The 20,848-nt window shown below is 40.3% G+C and overlaps 1 protein-coding gene across 2 annotated transcripts; it reads left to right on the top strand.

The window, feature by feature from the left end:
* The first annotated feature begins 712 nt into the window (after nt 1–712).
* On the top strand, nt 713–20,697 carry si:ch73-61d6.3 (occludin). Of its 2 annotated transcripts, XM_061034153.1 has the most exons (9): nt 713–936; nt 4,698–5,298; nt 6,115–6,306; nt 7,237–7,404; nt 13,967–14,130; nt 16,738–16,956; nt 18,255–18,426; nt 18,916–18,957; nt 19,214–20,697. In XM_061034153.1, exons 2-9 carry the CDS (start codon nt 4,717–4,719, stop codon nt 19,313–19,315), a joined length of 1,641 nt encoding a protein of 546 aa, XP_060890136.1. In that variant the 5' UTR covers nt 713–936; nt 4,698–4,716; the 3' UTR covers nt 19,316–20,697. The 2 variants fall into 2 exon arrangements, with proteins under 2 accessions (XP_060890136.1, XP_060890134.1); XM_061034151.1 differs by lacking the exon at nt 713–936 and having other exon boundaries at nt 4,555–5,298.
* The last annotated feature ends 151 nt before the right edge of the window (nt 20,698–20,848 follow it).

Below are 20,848 nucleotides of genomic sequence, written 5' to 3'. Positions count from 1 at the left end.
GCACATCAAAGCATCTTCATCTCTCAGTAAAGTACTGAATTGGGTACAGTGGGGCAAAGAGGCCATACTTTTTAAAATTCAAGAAGAACCTAATAGAAGAATTACACTACCTGCAGGGCCTTCCACAGACACATGGAGTAGTCATTCAGTGAGAAAATGTAGGCAGCTATGCGGGGGTCCAGCAGGCATGAAAGCATTAAGCATTAAAGCCAACATTTTGTGGTTTCTGGCAGGCTACATTTCAATACCACTATTCTTTGATATACAATCATGTTTATAATATTTTATATTGTTTTTGAGTTTTCTTACCCAATTATTAACAGTTAAGGAATTACTTCAAATGAGAATTAGGCCTCTTTGTCAAGTAAGGGTGGGCTTAAATTATATAACATAGATAGATAGATCTAACTTTATTGATCCCCCAATAAATTAAAGGACAATTAGAGTTTTTAAATCAAAGTGTTAAAGCCGTAAACATAAATATGTCGTGAGTTTTTAGTTTTATATTAAACTTAGTTTTAAAAATGACCATGTGAAAAATAACAGATAAAACCATGCAACAACATGAGCTTCATGCAGGAATAGCATCGATTTTGGTTATAAACTGTAGAAAGCCCGACCCCTGGCGGAGGAACCCGGCGGTGCAGCAGCGTTGTCCGGTCGGTGGGCCTCATCATCAGGCGGGCGGGACAAAGCACTTGTTCAGAGACTGCTGCTTGTGAGAGATCCGTTGCCTCTGTCTCTGCCTGGGACAGCGGACTAGTAACGTAAGACTGAAATAAATCAGGTTTTAATATCGGTTAACTAAAATACAGGTAGACATTCACACTCTGTCGGATGTATTATTTCTCTCCAACTGTTCCAAACTTTCAACACAAAAAGGAGACTTAACAGGAAACGGACTGCACAGATTTCAACTCCTCAGCGACCCTTCAGGTAAGACCACATTAAGGTTGTTGAAGTAAAAAGTAGTATTTGCGTTATTTATCTGGTTAAACTTTCATGATTGCGTTTAATGATGTTGTTTAAGACGAATTGAGCATTTGAGTTTACAGAGTTAACGTTTGCAAGTTTGTGACCTTCAGGTAGGATAGATTTACATTTTTTAAGATAACAGCGTCATTATTTCAGTCAACACTGAAAAAAACCCCATTCAAAATTATACCAAACAAATACAACCAGGACAAAAATCACAAGAAAAACTGTCAATATAGCAGTCTATTACGGTGTATATTATCAGCATGAACACTGGATTTTTATCACACATTATGAGAGTTAAAAAACACATAAAACTATCTGTAAACAAGAACAAGTGCGCTTTAAACAGCGGAGAAACTTCAACTCCATTACCCTTCAAAGATGGATAAAGTACCTGGTTACAAAATACTAGTTAGAACTTGAGATTTATTTTGTGTTGTGAAATAAAGTAGACGCTTAAGACTTACTAATTAGTCTGTACACTACAAAAAAAGAAAAGGGAAGCCTGGTAATAAGTCCAGATGCATCAAATGGTAAACAGCTGAGTCAAACTTTATCATCATCTCTTGGAAAATTCACTTTGTCTTTCCTTTTTCTCAGCTAAAAGGAACACAGGGTTAAACAAACAAAGAAATAGCTAAACAATGTGTAGTATATTTGTCTTGCAGTGTTGTGTGTAATCAACACTTTGTAGTCCTCTTTCATTGGTCAAATGGGGTTGACAAAAAATGAAAGCCCATCCGGGTAAAATGTAATACAATCCAACTCTAAGATGAAAATTTAAAAAGCCTCTCTCCGAAACAGTCTACATAAAATGCACATTAAACAGATGAGCCTAAAACACATTAGACTGAAATCACATTAACCTTTCCCGTAGCATGTTGTATCTTGTTGTTTTTTTCCATGCTCCACAATTTTTCTGAGATTTTTAAGTGGGGTGTTTTCAGGCAGGAAGTGTTGGCTGACTCCTGTGTGTAAGCCAGTGGGTCCCAGCGTACATGTCGCAGGGGTCTAATTGTTTTTGACAGATGTGAGGCATGTGACTGTATGACTGGAATTCCATTATCAGCAGCAGATGATAGAGTCTCTGTGTTGTAGTGCAGCTCGGGCTACGGCTGGTGGGTGTTGGACCTGACCTGTGACTGTGGTCCAAGTTCTGAGCTTCTGCCCAGCAGGACGTTTTTAGACAAACACTACTGTACAGCTACTCTACTGTACTATTAAGTGCTGCTAATGTCACGTCCTACCCTTGCTGCTATACTGCTGCTACGGCAAGTTCTTTTGGTAAAAGTACACCACACTTTAAACAGGGAGCTATATTATATTGTATATATATAATATGTGTTATATTATATTATATTTTTTGCTGAAAGGAGGAAAAGCAAAATCATATCCATCACATTTTTCTAATCTTTGCTTGGAAATTCTTTAATCCATCAATCATGTCCGTACAAAAAAAAAAGGTAATTTAGTTCAGCCATACCTTTGGCAACTTCTTCCCTCATTTCAAAGAAGGGTACGACATTTTGAGCTCCTTCTGTGGTGGTTAAAATATTTTTCAACCCATTGTCTCCCCTTTATCTAACCAAGAGTGGATTGAAATGCTATCCTCCACGAAGTAAAAAGTGACTATAACAAAGTTTTTTTGAGTTTTAGGGGCTATAACTGAAGTTGTTTTGTCCTTTTCACTGTAATTTCAGTATTTGTTATCAATAATACTTTGATTATAATCAAATTCAACTACAGTAGAAAATAACTAGGACCACTGGCTCGTGAGACCACCTGTTGATCAACAAATAGGGATACCTGACACCCTGCACACAACGTACCCATCCACCTGTCCTCCCCTCTTCCAGCCAGTTTCTCCCTCCTCACCCCTCTCAGCAGCAGCACAGAGGAGCCCTTGTTTGATCCTCCCTGGACAGTGCCCCAATTTTCTTCCTTTTTTTTTTTTTTTTTTTTTTTAACCCAAACTCCATGGCAACTCTGTTCCCGTGACGAGCAGTCTTGACTTTTGCCCCTCCTGCTCCCGAAACAAAGGCAAGAAGTTATGGAGGGAGGGGGGTGAGCAAAGGGGGAGAGGGGAGGGGGATGAAGGATATGGAGGAATGAGGGAGGGAATAATGGGAAGGTGTCTGGGATGGAGGCTCTGAGGCGAGACTTCTGCTGCCGTATGTGTCAGAGTCCCATAAAGAGAGGAGAGTTATGACCGGAGACTGTAGACCGTGGGCAGTGCCAGGGACCGTCTGTCTCTCTGTCTCTGTCTCCATCGGTCTGCATGTCTGCATTTCTGAATGGCCGTTATCTCAAACAATCCCAACGTGTACATGGAAGACAGCGCGAGGAATTTTTTAGAGGAATTGGGAACAAATTATTTGCCTGCAGTGACGACCAATATGTTGATTATTTTCTTTAAAAAAATAGTTTCTAAGTTGTTTTATTGATGGATTATGTTTTTGTTCTGTTACAAAATGCAGTGTAACTTAATATTAAAAACTATTATCATATATCAGAAAGCATCCTGTCTCCACAACTGAAAAGCTGAAACAAGAGAATATTTGGAATTTTGGGGAAAAACAAGAAATGATTCAAGATAAAAATGTATTCATCATGATATTTATTCAATTAAATCTGCAGCTATCCTAACGGAACAAACAACTTATTTGATTTTAGCCCAGTACAAATGCTAGAAGTTAATCAGGGGGGAGTCATTTTCAAAACCCCCCAAAACTTTTTACCTGCTTCTAGCCTATCAGAAGTGAAACCTTGGTTTGTTTTCCAAAAAGGACCATTGAACTGACAGATCATGTGGGTACATTTGCTTGGAATTATTTTCACTGTTTAATAATTTAATAAAACAGAATATATGAAGCCATAATTGGCAAATGTATTTCTTGCCCCCTCCTCCTCTGGATTCTTGATATTGTAATGTGACGTTTAAACAAATGACATGTTCAAAGCACCTTGCACTTAGCATTGTGTTCATATCTGGCTGAGATTACAGTTTAAAGGTTAAGAGGAATGTAAAAGGTGCGTAAATGTTTTCCTTGATCGTGACTTTACTTGTTACAGGCCTTTTCACTGCAACATGTGAGCAGTCCACTCCCCGGACGTCTTAGTGTAGAAGAATGGGCATTGTTAAGTCGTTTACACTGTGGCCTCGGCTGTCTCTCTGTAAGATTTGTAACAGAAAGAAAACAAAATTTTCAGCTGGGGGGGCGGGATGTGAAATAATCAAAGTCTGGCTGGACATTGAGGGGGGCTGGAGAGAAACTCCTACAGCCTGTGAAGAGACAAAAAGGAAAGTATTGTTGTTTGGCCGCCCTCCCTGCCCTGGTACCGACATCTCCACGCTCATTCTGGAGTTGTTGGTTCAGAGACCTCAACGCAAAGGTCATTCCTCTAATATTTCTGTTTCTTGAAATCTGATAAAGGTTCTGCTCCCTGCAACAAAAAAAAAATCAAATCACACACAAACAGGCCTTGCTTGTGCCCTCATAAATCACACTCCCTTGGAAATGGTAAAACATTTACACAGTTCTGTGGCTCATGACTAAAGACTAGTCACGCCTAACTTTCCCATATCTGCGTGCAGAGTTACTCATATCAGTGCTGCTAGAAAACAGAGTCAGCTGGACAACTCTTCTTCACTTTGTACGGACAGTCGGACACTTTGCTCTCTCGATTAACCTAAAACTCTTTTTTTCTTTTGTTTTTAGTTCTGGACATCTTTGAGCCATGTTTGACAAGCAGCACTACGAGAGTCCACCCGTCTACAGTCCTCCTTTTACCCCCCCATCAAACAAGGGCTTTGGATCTCGAGGCAGCTTCCAGACCCCTCAGAGCGATTACAACGCTTACCCACCTCCACCCGGATCTTACTACATCGAGGACAGGCCGCAGAACTTCTACAAATGGCTGTCACCCCCGGGGATCGTCAAGGCCATGATGGCTTCAGTGATTGTGTTGTGCGTGGCCATATTTGCCTGCGTGGCGTCCACTCTCATGTGGGACATGCAGTACGGAATGGGAATGGGAATGGGAATGGGCTACGGAAGCGGTTACACAGGTGGCAGCTTCGGTTCAGGATATGGCGGTTATGGTGGTGGAGGTTATGGGGGTTACGGAGGCTACAACAACAACTACGGCTCCTACGTCTCACCTTACTCAGCCAAAACAGCCATGATCGCAATGGCTGCCATTAACTTCTTTGGGGCACTGGCCTTCTTCATCGCAAGCTTTTCAAAATCTAATATTGTCCGCAGCCGGAAGTTCTTTCTGGCCCTGCTGATAAGCTGCGTCATCATGGCTGTCCTGCAGGTAAGACTCAGTCACATGTTGCCGTCTCCTTATGTTTATGCTGGTCCAGCCTCTACTCACTTTATATGGAGGAAACTAACAACATGACACAATAGTTGATAAATTCTTAAGAAACTTTTTTCTGTATGCCGAAACATATCCATTTAATATCAAATGAATCCCCAACATCCAAACTGTCTAACGCCCTTCTCTGTTATGAGAGGTATTTTAAATGTGCATGTTTTCAAAAACCCCAAATACCAAACGTTTAATCTGAAACATTGCTCAACAGTTTCACCCTGTTCAGATCACTGTGTTCTTCTTCTTTCTTTCTTTCTTTCTTTCTGGTGTGAAGTATGAATATTGTATAACCTGATTGTGCTTTAGTGGTAAAGATGTTCAGACAGAGTCTAAACAAAGGAAATATACAGTATGTAAACTGACCTGTCCTAAGTGCTCATCAGAAATTGTCTTTTTTGAGGCATCATGACATGCCAGAACATTTGCATGGGGTGATTCAGGTTAACAGTATTTTGTTTAAATCAAAAGAAATGTCAGAAGTTTTTTGTGCCCCAGTCTTTTGTAAAACTTTGTAAAAGACATGTATTGTAAAATGCATCCATTAGATGGTAGATATATGGAGGTGATTGTAGCTGATTACGTTTTCAAAGTAGTGTTATTACAGACTTGAACACATTATTGTCTCAGTCGTTAAAAAAGAAGAATACTACTATGTGTTTCTTTTTCATTGAGGGTCTGACAGTTTGTTTTTTTACGCGTTAACATCTAAATGAACGTCAATATGCTGAAGGAAACCTCATTCTTTTTTTTGTCCAGGGCATCATTAACATCGTCTACATCGTGGGGGTGAACCCCATGGCCCAGGGCTCCTCCAGTATGATGTACAACCCCATGCTGATGATGTGCCAGAACCTCTACCAGACCAGCTACTCACAGATGGGAGGAGTGGGAGGCTTCCCAATTTACAACCAGTATCTCTATCATTACTGCTTTGTGGACCCACAGGAGGTTCGTGCCCTTTCCTGGAGATATTTTATAGATATTTTAAGGATTTACTGAGTGTTTGATGTGACAATGCTAGTTTTCCTCTAACAATTTGTAGAATAGTTTAGACTAGATAGAGTGATTTAACAATGGCTTGATTTGACTATTGACAACATCGTAGAGTTGTCAATAGTCAGGTAGAGTTGTACTGTATCAGGTTTTAAGGTATGTTGAGTTTTATTTGTTTGCATGCACGATGTGAGGGACTATTTATAAATGAATTAGAGCTGCATGTAACAATTGCATCAATTGATGTGCCCATTTCACATGCGCAAATAATACAGTGGTTGTGGAGTCTATATATTATCATGACATTGTGAAACATTGTTAAAATGTGAGCTATAGATGTCTTAAACTAGCCTTTCTTTACAGCCCAGATCCCAGATATATATATAAATATATATATAAATATACCAAGCTGCAAATTGTCCCATCTCTGTAACAAGTGTTCATACATGTTTGGCATATTCATGTTATCAAATGACGTATTGTTAAATGATCCAAATGACTGTTAGTTTTGTGTTCATAGATTAACCGACGATATCAGCAATAAAAAGAATGTATTTGAAATATTCTACATTTACTTTGGCTATCGTCAAACCATTGAGTATAAAGCTGTTGGAAATGTGGGAACACTGAGATAAGTATTCACTGACTAAGCATATTCTCTCATATTATCAGCAGTGTGCCACTTTGTAACGGACTCTGTTCTCAAGAACCATTTGTTACTTCTTCGGTACATGAAGCCACAAATTGTGATATGTATTTCTGATAATGACGTAACATATACAGTACGTGTTTGTGTACTCCTCGTACCAGGATAAACCAGTCTTATCTTCCAGCTTATCTCCTTGAAACTGTCCTGATTTCATTCCCCTCTTCTTGCTTTTCTAGGGAGTGGCCATGGTGTGTGGATTCCTGGTCGTCATCGCCTTGGGCGTTGCAACTTTTTTCGCGTACAAAACAAGAGGGAAAATCTGGCGCTATGGGAAGCCAAACATCTACTGGGATGAGCCGCTTGTCGGTGGGAAAGCCTCAGAGGGCAGAGATGTAGAGGAATGGGTAAGAGACAACCGGATGGTAGTCACAGTTTAATAAGACTGGGTTTACAGGGGATTTACAAAAAAAAATAAAAAAAATCACATTTCGACCCTCACTGACCCTGATTTTGTGCGTGCACAGCTTGCACTCAAATCAACAGGGTCACAGAGGGTTTAAATCCTGCCTAAGGAAAGTGGATGGAAAACATTGTTCACCGACAAATTTGATAAGATGATGAAATGATCAGCCACGGTGTTTTTATGCAGAAAAGGTTCATCCGAAACTGATGTGTGGCAAATTAGTTTCCACCCATTTTTACAATGCACGGTAGGTAGGTAGGTGAATCATCAGTGAGGTAGTCATCCTGCTAAGCTAGTCGTCACTTATAAAGATAAGTTGGGTTGGTGCTGTGACGAGATGATGCAAATAGACGAGCTGAGTTGTTCACATTCCCATGGTTGGCTTGCCACTTGTTATGCTGTTTTTGACGTGACTGAGCCATATGACCAGATAGACTCTGCATGTTGTTAACCACTTTAAAACCTTTCATTTGTTTTCATCAATTGTCTTCATGAGTCTAAAGTCCAAAAGGAGTCATAAATACGCCGTTATGAGTTTATAGGATCCAGCAGATCCAGTCACACGACTGTTACAACGTTTCCTCCGAGTCACTTTGTTCAGGGTCAGGGCTGATAGCAGTGAGCTGTTGTTTGTTCATGGTCTACTACCTGGTTTCGCTCTGAGTAATCATTAACCACCTGAGTAGATAGCAGGCTTGCAGGCGGTTTCTAGAGAGACTGCCTCCGGGTTTTTAAATGTCAACATCGTGCCAATCATCCGGCACTGTTACCTGAGCTATATGGGTTGATTATTGACTTGACCTGCTACTTTTCAAAAGTAAAGTTCAGTTTATGATCGTGACATAAACAACAGTAATAGTTCAACATTGGGTATCTAAGTTTTGTGAACATTTTGGATCTTTCAAACTGCTTCTTTGTTATATTGTCTTTCTGTTTTCTACAGTTTTAACTGTAGCCAGATGGATAAAGCATCAACCCCAAAACATAATGTCCACATGTAATGTTTGTTCAGACATTGTGCAGCAGAGCATCAAAAACACAAACCAACACCTGCAGACACATTACATACCATGGATACTGAGCATGCCGTTTGTAAGTGACGGAAATAAAAAAAAAACAGGATATAAACCAAAATTCAAAAAGCATGGAAACAAGACACACCCTTTGCGGCTACATTTGGCGGATTTGGCTCAGTGGTGGAGTGGGTAATCTCTTAATCTTAAAGTTGGCGGTTCAATCCCAAACTTCTGCAGTCCACATGTCCAAGAAATGTCCTTGGGAAGGACCGTGAACACCAACATGCTCCTGGTGTGAATTCAAAAGAAGGCGATCAGTTAATACAGACATGAACTTTACACAGCATCCTCTGCCATCAGGATATGAACGTGTGTGTTACATGTAGTGTAAATACGCTTTGAGCGGTCAGAAGACTCGAAGAAATGCTACATAAGAACAGTCAATGTCACCATAGTAACAGATGAGTCATGCTTACTCATTGAATGATAGTGCTTTTTATGTATTGAGGGTTTGAAAGGCCAAGCTAGCCTTTTCTTGCCGTGCCTAGCTAAAGTTATAGAGCATAATACGTTTCTGTACACTTAAGGAACATAGCTCTATTATTCGATCATATTGGTCAATAAACAATACATAAAGTGCCGTGAGTCACACTCAATGTCTCGCACTGAAAATACCCCAAAGGAGGCCTGAACAGATGTGTTGTTATGTTAGATGTTGTAAAGCTGTTTGTTTTTGAGTGTGGCTGTCATTGCCAAGAACATGGCATCATGCCCTCAGAGGTGTAAGAATAGATGGTGCAAGCCCAGAGTGAATCCTGTGACTAGCACTAGTGTCTAATAACACAGCCATGGTCACTGATGTCATCTGACTTTATGTACAGTAATGGAGTTAACAATGCTGCCCATTTAGATTGTCACGGTTTAAAATGTGCATTTTGATGTTAATATTGGGTAGAAAAAAAGGCAAGAGATATTAAAGGTCAGAGAAAAAGGGCAGAGGGCTCCAAGAAGATTTTATTATTTATTTTGCAATCAGATCATTAACAACTCAAGCAACTCATGTATCTAGTTTGTGGAACATAATTGACTTTTGCTTTCAAAAGCAGGTCAGCCAAAGTGTGTTATTATTGTATATTGACATATTAAATGTAATCTCAATGAACAGCGACTCTTAACAGGGCACACTTTCCCTTAACCTACTTTTTCTTCATATTTTTAAAGTTCAACGCTGCCGCTGCACTTATTTATCTCTTTCGTTGCTATGCTACCTGTCCACTGTATCTGTGCCACAAAATGAGTCATGAGACTTTCATGGCTCCTTTAAACACAATGACAGTGGCAGTCTTAGGCTGTGGTTGGACGGAGATTGAACCCGACTCTGTTGCTGAGCTCAGGGAGGCCTGGCATACTCTGATGACCTCACACACTGGCCTCATTCAGCTCGTTCAGGGATGCAGGCTGCATTGTGTTTGCTGCATGAAGTCATCAGAGTCCGTTTCTGCAGGTTCTGTGTGCTGGACACAGACGAGCTACAGAGATGTAGACTGAAGGCAGGTGTCACAGAGATGCATAATACTAAATCAAGAGTTAATGTTGTTAAAGGGATACTTCACTATTTGCATTCAGCTTTGTATCATTAGAAACCTGGTAGTATTTTTGAATGGTCGTGCATCCCGCCCTCATTTTCCCCTGAGATGGGAAATCTTTGTATTTTTAAGTCTGAAAAGGAACTTCCAGTGACGCAAAAATCGTCATTTTGCGTCTCTGGAAGCTGTTGCGGTTATCGGGGTGAAACTACAACGCTAGTTCCTCATATTTTCGACCACTGAAGCTACAGACCAATCACAGATCAGTGGGTTGGAACTCACTCCCAGAATCTAAACTTAACGTGGCACCTCGTCCTCACCGCCACCGACAGGCAGGACGAGGTGCCGGGGCCGGCTTGAGCTTGGGCGGACTGGTGGTGTCGGTGCTCTCACTGTTTGCCTATGGACACAGACATAGAGTCTGTTTTCTGCCAAGAATTTCCAAGATACCAATTCCTTCTGAAAGAAATCTCGGAATCAGTTGAGGAAACGGCTTCATGTGTTGAAGTAAATATGTCTGTAAACCTGACCTTAGTGGGAGTGGCCTGGGGTGCTGTGCATTCTGGGATTTGGTGTCTTTCATCCACATGCGCCAAAAAGACACTTTCTGCCTTTTCTCGGCCAAGAAGGCACCAACTTCAAAATGTATTTCACATTTCTACTACATATATGACCCAATGTCAATACAGATTCATGTTTCAACAGGTGAAGTATCCCTTTAAAGAAGTAGCATAGGATTGGTATTTATAGCAAACACACCTGATAGGATGGTATTAAGAGTTTTTTGGGCCTTTATTTTGGAGAAAAATCAGCTGAAGAGAGACAGGAAATGTGGGGAAGAGAGAACGGGATGGCATGAATCAAATGGGATACAGGCTGGGAGTCTCTGGATTCCAATTCAATAATTTCTTTGATTGCATGAGACAATACAGAGCATCAAAGGTGTACCAGAGTTAAATGACATCTATAAAGCTCATTTACATCTCTAGAGCCGGGGCAGGTACAAGAGAACACACTCTCTGTCAGGTTAAAAAAACACCAGTGTTTCCTCCTGTCTGACTGATGAGGTTAATTCCCTGCTAATTAAACACTTTAGGAGGAGAAGATTTGTGAAAGATATATTATCATAGTGAATTAAATCTAACCAAAAGCCCTTTAGATAAACTATAGTATATTGTGAATTTATCTTCACAATAAATCAAAACAAAACAAAAAACTTACATGACTTCGGTCGTTTGCCTGTTTTATACAAGTTGCTTCATTTTGGTTCAATTGGGCTTTTTGCAGCAATTACTGTTCTTTCAAATTAAATGTCAATGAAGACTTGCTGTAGAACCTCAGATTAACAAAGAACAAGCTCCGTGATCTTTAGTGAAGTGTGTTTGTGATAATTAAGTTCAGTTAGACATTTGACATCTACTTAAACCTTTGTATTTTATATGTATTACACTCTGAAAATGTGTTTTTCATCTCCCTCACCTGTCGCTGATTTCTACCCTCATGCCATACATCTCCTTTTTAAATGACTTTTTTTACCCTACTTTACTTTTTCTACTCTCCCATGCCCGACTACCTTCCTCTGCTCCTTCTTTCTTCATCATCGACGTCCACCGCTTTGTCTCTGATCCTTTTCATCGTTGCTTCCTCTCTTTTTCATCAGCAGGTCTTACGCTCTTCCTGTGCTTGCATTCTCACTGCCCTGCAGCCTGCACACTGAGAGGGCATTGTTAGGATTCTTGAGTTTGAGTTTGGTCTTCAGAAAGGATTCCCCCTGCAGCTGCAATAAGGGTAGCGCTCCCCCCCACCCAGGCACTCCACCCTCCATGATTATTGTTTTTGGGGGCTAGGCTGATGTTAGGCTCTGTCCTTGCTCTGTGAGGAATTTGAGAGGTTGCTCGGTAATGTACCACCAAGCCGAGCACAAAAGAGTGATGTTTTGTTTGGGTTTTATATAGTTGTAGTAGTAAATTTATGTCTCTAATCATTGCCCAAAAGAAATGTTAAACTTACTGAGAGCTGGTGCTGAAAGATAATGTTGATCAGGACAGCAAATGTTTATGCCTGCTTGTGAAATTGTAATAGAGGTCAGGTGTCCTTTTTCATTAGTTTTTTAATCTGTTTTCATCTGTTTTCAGTACTATTTAGCGTATCAAGGCAGGACATTGTGCATCTGTTGGGTTTGGTTTGGTACTAAACTCAAAGCAGGACTTGCAACAGTTCAGTGTCATTAGTTTTAAATGGGCATGAGATGAGTAAATCAAGGACGAGGAGAGCTTGTGTTTGTTTGCTTGAGATGAGAAGGCAGGATGAATAGAGCTGACAGCAGCAGGGCATACAGCCAGGGTGCTGGCGAAGCAGGCAGGCACAGATCACAGAGAGACAGTGGACCTGAGGCACAGGTAAACACAGGATTACACATGAATTTAGCAAACACGAGCATTAATCTTGTACTAGAGCTTATTTTGGAGTTGAACATTGGTGAATTAATGGATCTGGCAAAAAAGGAAGGCAGAGCCAAAGTTTGAATACTGCAGAGGCTTCATGGGTGGAATTGGTTTCAGTGCCCCACAACACACACATCTGGAGAGAAGAGTAACAGGGGGAAACAGGAAACCGAGGGGGGAAGGGAAAAAACAGCCGGAACACTGTAAATGATGCTGCTTCGATGTGCTCCTCAATGGTCACATTCTGCTAGTTTAGAAATTGTTCTTTCATCTGTGGTGTGTCGATGAGCCGTAAGTTGTTGAGATGTGTTGTATTTAATAATTCAGAACTAAACTACACTTTTCTGAGGATGAGCAACTCTAATATCATTTCAGATTACTGACCATCTAAACATTGAAATGCGAAATGCAAAGAGTTTTTACCGTCGAGATCTCGATTACATTGTTCATCTCTGTTTTTAGCTGTGCATCAATTTGTCATGTTGGGATCCAACTTTCTGTTTGACTTTCTGAGTTGCTGTTCAGAATTTACGGATTTGTCTGAGTTTTTCATGTTGCAAACACATTTTTCTGATTATCCTGACAAGACTTGAAATAAAGTGAATAGAAAAGCACAGCCAGGACAATAACACCGTCACATTTGTCTGGTTAGCCTCGTAAACAAGCAAAGAAAGCAAGATCTTTTTAAAGGCCCCACTGCTCGATGTAGAGGTTGAGCAAAAGGCGTCTAATAATTCGTAGATTTACTGGAACCTGTGGAAATGGAAGAAGCAGTGACCACCCCTGACACTTGACTTTTGAGGAAATCCCTCATGTAGGAAGTGTGAACTCACAGGACAGACTTTGATTTAGAGATTAAGGAGAACTTTTTTCACAATGACACACAGCGTTTCCTTTCTTTAGATAGAATTAAAGAACGTCAGAGGTTTTTCTTCCAGGTGTTTAAATGACATTGGACAAGAAAAACATGTAAAAGCAAAACTGGAGATACTGTAAGATACTTTGTGTGTATATAAAATGTTCTTGAAGATTAGAAATATCCAAATGCTTTAAACAAGACTTTATCAAAGGGTTATTTAGGGATCATGTGATGTTATCTTACCATTAGCATTAGGCCACCCTTTGTTTGTGTTGTCTTGACCTTTCTAAGAAGAATGAATCAAGCAGACAGCTTCATTTTACTGAGGAGGTAGACTGCACTTCCAATTACATAGCTGACTGCTCTTTCAAACTTAAAGCACTTTTAACCATTCTTCTGTTCCTGGTTAAGTGATAGCCTTCCTTTGCTGCTCAAGCTAAGACATCAGGAAAAGAGCTGAAAAAAGAACTGCTTCTTTAAAAGGATGTCTGTTAAAAAAAAAAAAAAAAAAACGAGCCTGTGGCGCGTCCTGGTCTTTGTAACTTGTTTGTTTGTGTTTGCTGAGTCGGTTCCCTCTGTTTCTTCCTGCCTGTTGTAGGTGAACAATGTGGAGGAAAGCCGCAGCGTGCAAGATGCCCCGACCCTGCTGGTGTCAGAGAAGGGAGGCGGGCTGCTCAATGCATCAGCAAACAGCGTCATCTCCTACCCTCCAGCCAAGGTGGACAGCAGCTCCTACAATGAGGACACCTTCGACAACAACCAGTGAGTTATTACGCTGTATTATAAACACAAATCAGATGTTTACAAAAACACAGATTGGAAATATGAACGAAGGAAGCGGTTGGCCCGGTCTGATTCATACTCCCTCACCTTATATTTTGGACCAGGAAGGAGGAAGAAAGCAAGTAAATAAATTAGACCCTAAAAACACTCTTCTCTAAATAAAAACATTTTACACATGCAAAAAACTCTTTACTGTCCGCTTAATGTCAGGGTGAACTAATGTGATAACGCAGCAGGTAACATTCAGGAGAATCCACCCTGAGCGAGTGGTAGTATATTCTTCTCTGCTCTTTCATTGATACAGTGAATATATCAAACTAAATGTAGCAACGATTTAAAGATAAAAAAGCGTTGATAATCCTCCATTGTGTCAGACTTTGTTGCTTCGTCCGACATTTGCGCGTTTTTCTTTTAAACGTCGTGTCCTGCCTCCTGAGACCAGCACCCCGGGTACGACAGGGATAGCTTCCTTCTGTGAGGTGCATGTTTATCTTCCTTACATGCACTCTGTGAGTAGTTACACACATTAAGATGTTTTCTCATAGTCCACTGCACAGCTCCTACATTGCACCTTTTGTACATTTTGTGTTTTTTATCTTTATTTTTTATATTTTATATATTGTGATAGCTTCTTATCCTGTATTATTTAAGTTGTTGCTAGTTCTGCGTTATTCCTTGTTAATTGTCTAGCACCGATACACCAAGTCAAATTCCTTGTATGTGTAAATGTACTTGGCAATAAACGCCGATTCTGATTCCGATGTGTGAACAAGCAACTCAGGAAGATTTCAGGGGCTTTTCCTGTGTCTGCAAGAAATACTTCACCTGTGAGTGTCTTTGTGAGGACACATGTCCAAAAGTCAAATTGGGTTTAGGTATTTTTTTAAATAATACATTTCCATAAAATAGAAGTTGCAATATTTGAATGACTCTAAATCAAATGTTCCACACAAAAAAAGAACCTCGAAACATGTTACCCACGCAAGCAATATCTAATCACTGGTCTGTTTTAAAGCCCAGGAGAACATATTGCCCTACCCATAAAAGAGCTCTGCGTGTGACCTTTGAGCTCCGGTTGGATTAACTTTCCCTTGTTTTTTTTCTCTTGTTCATTGAAAACTGTGAAGAACGGGAAAAGGCAGGTTATTTGTGAACAAATGTATTTGCTTTTCTTCAACGCGTCTTAGAAATGATTTCTCAAGTACCTTGTTATGGTTTGCATTAACCTCCTCAGCACTGCCGCGTGTGACTGAGCGTACATTGCTCTTTACAGTTTCATAATACCCCTGTACCTTTGAAGCTTGTGTCAGAAATATGCTCCGAATGACTGGATTAGTGAGGACTAAAGTGCTCAGAGACAGAATAATCAAATTGAATGTTGTAACAGCACAGATTTGGATGAGGTTCAGAATACTAAGAATATCATCATTTTGATGTTGTCCTCGCTCACAAAGTAAACATAGCTGGCATTTTCATAAGCAGAAAAATGTTAGCCTGAAGTGCAGTGTGCTCTGATGTTGACACACAGTGGAGCGTTGTTGCTTAAATGTCTGTTATGTGCACCTCTGGATATGGAGCCCTCTTCAAATCTCCACATCCTACAAAATTCACCGTGTTTCCTCATTTCTGCTTCCTGGTCAATAAGGACGCCCCACATCGCATAAAGACAAAGTGAAGTGTGAGGGCAACAATCATCAGTAGAAGTTAAAGGTGCTGACCTCCCTCCATGTGGTGTCTGTCACACCTGCCAATATTTGTTTTCAACAGACCATTTCCTCCCTCTTTATTGTCAAGAGCATTTCTATCTTCTACCTCCTTCAGTATATACTTCAGTGTGATTTACAGCTTTTTGGGCCCAGCAGAGAATGACTTTGAGACCCTTTTTTTGGCCTGAGTTTGACCTGCCAGGCAACACACAGTCAGGCTTAATTACTTCATTACCTAATGATTAATTATTAACTATTTGATGACTGAAGAGAAGACTCAGGGTGTGAAAAATTGTGAAGCTTTGTGATGAAGGTACAGATAGAACTTGTTCAAATTCATGGTCAGTTCTGGATTGAACTCCCACATTGCAGCTCTCAACCAACATTGGATTAACGTTAACCAATCACAAATCCCTGACATCATGGCTGTGCTGCTCCTGCGGCTTTTTTCATTTGAATTTAAGGAGCAAGTTTGGTAAAACTAAACATAATCTCTAACTTGATGTCTCGTAAATTACTAAAATTTGATCTTAATTTTCCAGTACATAAAGCTAAATGAGCTACTGAAGCGTTGATAAATTCACTTTATAATAAGACAGACTTTTATCTATTGCTCTCCTAGATAGATTGGATTTTGATTCAGGAAAACCATGTCCATTTTGATCATGATTAGATCTGTTTTAATTCATACTTGACGGTACCTGCCATGTTGATCCAGAAAACTTTACTTAAGGTGATCCATGGCAATCGTCGTCTTTGTTGTTAGAGCCTTTTGTTTTGAACGAGACTTAGAGATTATCTACTATCTACAACTTTTCCAGGAGTTCCAGTGGAAACCAATCCTAACAAATATTGTCATGTTTTCATTGCTGTCCTGCAGGTACTCAGAGAGGACCACCAGCAGACCATCGGAAGCCTTTTCCAATGGTGGAGGAACCAGCTCCAGCCCCTCGGAGGAGATTGGTGGGGTCCGCAAACCCTCCGCCAACAGGGGCAAGAGACGCCGACGTAACCCTGAGAAAGATGAGTCTCAGTATGAGACAGAGTACACAACAGGGGGAGAAACAGGCAATGAACTCGACGATGAAGAATGGGAAAGGTGAGAAACGAGTTTCATGGCAGTATCTGTGAGCCTGATTACACTTGATTTTTACATTTTGGGAAGTTGGTTCACCAGTGGAGAACGCTAAAAACAAGCGGAAAGAACGTGAAAGTGTTTTCTGACGACTTAAACCAATCAATGAACACATCATGTCTTAAACAGCGTAAGTTCTCATGTACCCTGATGCATCCCAAAGGAGAACATGATCAGATAATATAACATCAATACAGGAATTTCCCTAAAAAATTACTGCTTTGCTAACTCTCTCTTCCTTTATCGCTTAAACCTGCCACCGTCATTAATTCAAATACTAAGTACACATATAAAATAAAACTCTAAAACTAGGGAACTAGCCTGTCCCTAACATGTAATACTTGTGTGGGGATGGATGTAATAACTGGGTACTTGAGCTTTTGACCAAGGAGTGACATAAGCAGTAAGAACAGTGATTAACACAGAGACCTATCATCAGTCCACCAGATGAGCTAGAGCAAGCACTTAGCATCAGTGGCAAGGGAAAACTTATTTTTCAAAGGCGGAGAGAAACCTGAAGCAGAACCAGACTGATTCCTGAACAATCATCTGCCTCGGCTGGATGGGCCGAGAGAGTGGGAGAGAGAAAGAGAGGGATGTAGAGAGGAAGCTGCAAGAGGAGGTTATCACACTTGTCCTCTCGTGTTAAGTTCACTGAAATACATTTATACCAAGTGTACAAAGGCTCTCTGCTCATTTGCTATCTGGATTAAATATTAGAATGTCTTTATCTCAGAACACAGACTGTAGATTGCCGTTTAATACTTTCGCTCTCTCCGGACCAGACCTCAATACTTGGATTTAAATGAACAACTTTAAGCTGAACGATTCAAACTCACATGAGAATTCAGCTTTTCAGAAGCACGAATATAGCTGGGGAGTACAAAGATAGTAAACTGATTTCTTTACAGTAGAGTTTTGTGAAAAGGCCCTACAGTCTGGTCGTGTTTCTCTCTGTCCAGGAGAGAAGTTAATCCTGTGAGGCATGCCTGTTCACATGGGCTGAACTCAGGCATATTAAGAGAATTGGGCCAAAGGTACAAAACATGGAAGTCAACGTAGTTTATGAGAAAGTAGTATTATTGTGCCTGTGGTTTAATCTACTCAGACTCTAACCAATATCCCCGAGGGAGACATTTGAGGCCTAACACGACATTATTGAAAGCAACCCTCAGTAGACCTTTAGAGCATTAGTCTTTCTAGTAAGTGATGCAGGTTTGTCTCTGATGCTAAACTTCCCCCCTCTCCTTCCCCTCCTCCAGAGCGTACCCAGACATAAGATCTGATGCTGTGCGTCATGAGTATAAGAGAGAGTTTGACACAGATCTGAAGGAATACAAGCGTCTGTGTGCAGAGATGGACGACATAAATGATCAGATGAACAAACTAAGCCGGCAGCTGGACTCACTGGATGAAACCTCTGTAAAATACCAGGTCAGATATCAACACAACTCACTTCTTGAACGGCATCACTGAACACACTTGAAAATATTCTCTGTCTCCGGTATTCAAATTACAGGAGGGAAATGAATATGAATGAAAAGAAGTATGTTTAAAAACCAAACGACCTTCTTGGGTATCAAATGTTGAGTAACACGTTACAGTGATGTAACTTAATGCATTACTACTAAGACTAAGTAATGGAAAACAATGTGTGGCAGTTCATCTTTACTTAATGGTTTCTAGTGTCGAGTTACTTTTGAACTTATTCTCCACTAATTGTTTTGTAATGTCTCATTTTCTTCTTCTGCTACCAACAGCAGCTCTTAAAGGGAGTGAATAGATGAACGTTATACACGACAAAAGAGTCTAATAGAAACCCAAGGCCTACATGAAATCGACTGTGATGTGCACAAACTGCATTATGTTTTTATTGGATGACACATCATCATAACAACTACTTTTCTCTCTTCTTTTTTACAGGCTGTGGCAGAGGAATATAATCAGTTAAAGGATCTTAAACAGGTGAAGAGAGATCTCTGATATCACATTTTCAAAACCCAATGACTTGCAGTCGTTTGTATAGTAACATAAAGCATAAAAATCCACAGCACTGAATCTTGAATACATTATAACAGATTTATTTTCAAAATATTCTTGTGCAGTCACATACTTTAAAACGCATCCGTATTCCTGAGTTTGAATATGGTGTGTGTGCGTGTTTGTGCACGCACCGTTCTGTGGTATTAAATGACTCACTCTTGCTGTCTGACCTCTGCAGACATCCGACTACCGAGCTAAGAAGAAAGAGTGTCGCAGGCTGAGACACAAACTGTTCCACATCAAACGCATGGTGAAGGACTACGACAAGAACCACTCGTGAATCCACCGAGTCCTGACGCTCGGCTCTGCGCTCTACTCAGCAGACACTCACAGCCAAGATACACTCCGACACACGACAAAGACTGTGACATGACCAAAGTTACCTGTACAGAAACCCACTCACACACACATACACACACACACACACACACACACACACACATAGGGAACATCCTGTATGTTAATAATAACGGTCTTCTGTGTTTTCCTTCATTCACTCATCACTTACATATAAACAATGTAATTGTTTTTTAGAGGGATCATGGTAACAGGACTCTCAATGAGCACTGCCATTTCCTGTTAGATTCAGCTCTTTGTTTTTTCAGGGTTGAGCCTCTCGTCTGGATCAGAGAGCGTGGCTGGTGAGAGGCGACCTTCAGTCACCTGTGATAACACTGTGCTTGGTTTCTGTAGCTCTGTTTGCTCTTCAGATTGGAAACATTTCTTAGTTTGATCTCCACAGATAAGAAGCAGAGCAGTATGGTAGAGGATGTAGTAATGGGACAGACAGGTTGCTGGGGCTGATAGTGAGTCAAATATGCAGTGTCTTTAACCCTTGGCATGGCATTATCTCCATCACAAATGATCTTAAGTTGTGCTTTTCTTTATGTTTGTGTTAGTGTTTGTAACTAACCTCAACATCACTGAAGGTATCTGCCTGGACTTTGTGTACGTCTCCCACGTTCTGGCTTTCAGACAAAGATTTTGACACTGATTATGATCGATGCAGTGAGACCAAAAAGTGGACAAACCGGCCAATGAGATGTGTGGTATTCTTGTTTTGTATATACTTTTAATGAGTCTGGTTCTCATACACTTCAAGAACAAATGTACAATTGCATTTAGAAGGTTTTACAACATTTGTGATGACCACGGTTATTTGTACATACTGAAGACCCACAGTGGCTTTTTTTTTTTTTTTAATCATTCAAAATGTACTTAAGCTATGCAATTTAATAAAACCCTGTGGACTATTTTTGTTTTTCTACCATGCATGCTTCTCAAAAAACTGGTAAACACTGTTTCTTTCACAATGTATAAGCTACACTCATCTTATTATTTTGACCACTGAAAACGATCATCTGCTGATTCCATGTGTTCTATTTTTGTGTATTAATCCACTTAATGTGCAAAGTGTTACGATCTTGTGTACGTCTAAAAAATGATTCAGACACGGTTTTGATTTGTCATGCTTTTGTATTTTTATGAAGAACATTGTTGTCATTCTACAAACTGTTTGCGAGCCATTTATTTTTGTATGAATTTATTTTCTTTGATGCTATTAGAAGACCATTTTTGTAACTGTATACTTCCATCAGGCATGACGTTTAAAAAGTATTCAATTGTGTAAGCAATAAACATTTCTAATTCTCTAAAATATAATCAAGCCCTTTTCCTTTCCTTTCTTTTTCCGTTTATTTTGCTCCCTCTTTGTCTGACGAGATCTGCTGCTCTCTGCACCTGCACTGACTGTCCAGCAGAGGGCGCAGGACGACTTCTCTGTTGATCTGACAGAGAACTCAGCTTGAACTGT

Source organism: Labrus mixtus, chromosome 3, assembly GCF_963584025.1.
Source record: "Labrus mixtus chromosome 3, fLabMix1.1, whole genome shotgun sequence".
Taxonomy (NCBI): Eukaryota; Metazoa; Chordata; class Actinopteri; order Labriformes; family Labridae; genus Labrus; species Labrus mixtus.
The sequence above is the reverse complement of the archived record's forward strand: the minus strand, read 5'-3'. Positions and strand labels throughout refer to the sequence as shown.

Bases quoted from the DNA above. Each gene is read 5' to 3' on its own strand.
- si:ch73-61d6.3 (XM_061034153.1), top strand. From the start codon at position 4,717: ATGTTTGACAAGCAGCACTACGAGAGTCCACCCGTCTACAGTCCTCCT. The intron at 7,405-13,966 runs GTAAGAGACAAC...TGCCTGTTGTAG, and splicing joins GCAGAGATGTAGAGGAATGG to GTGAACAATGTGGAGGAAAG. The intron at 14,131-16,737 runs GTGAGTTATTAC...GCTGTCCTGCAG, and splicing joins GACACCTTCGACAACAACCA to GTACTCAGAGAGGACCACCA.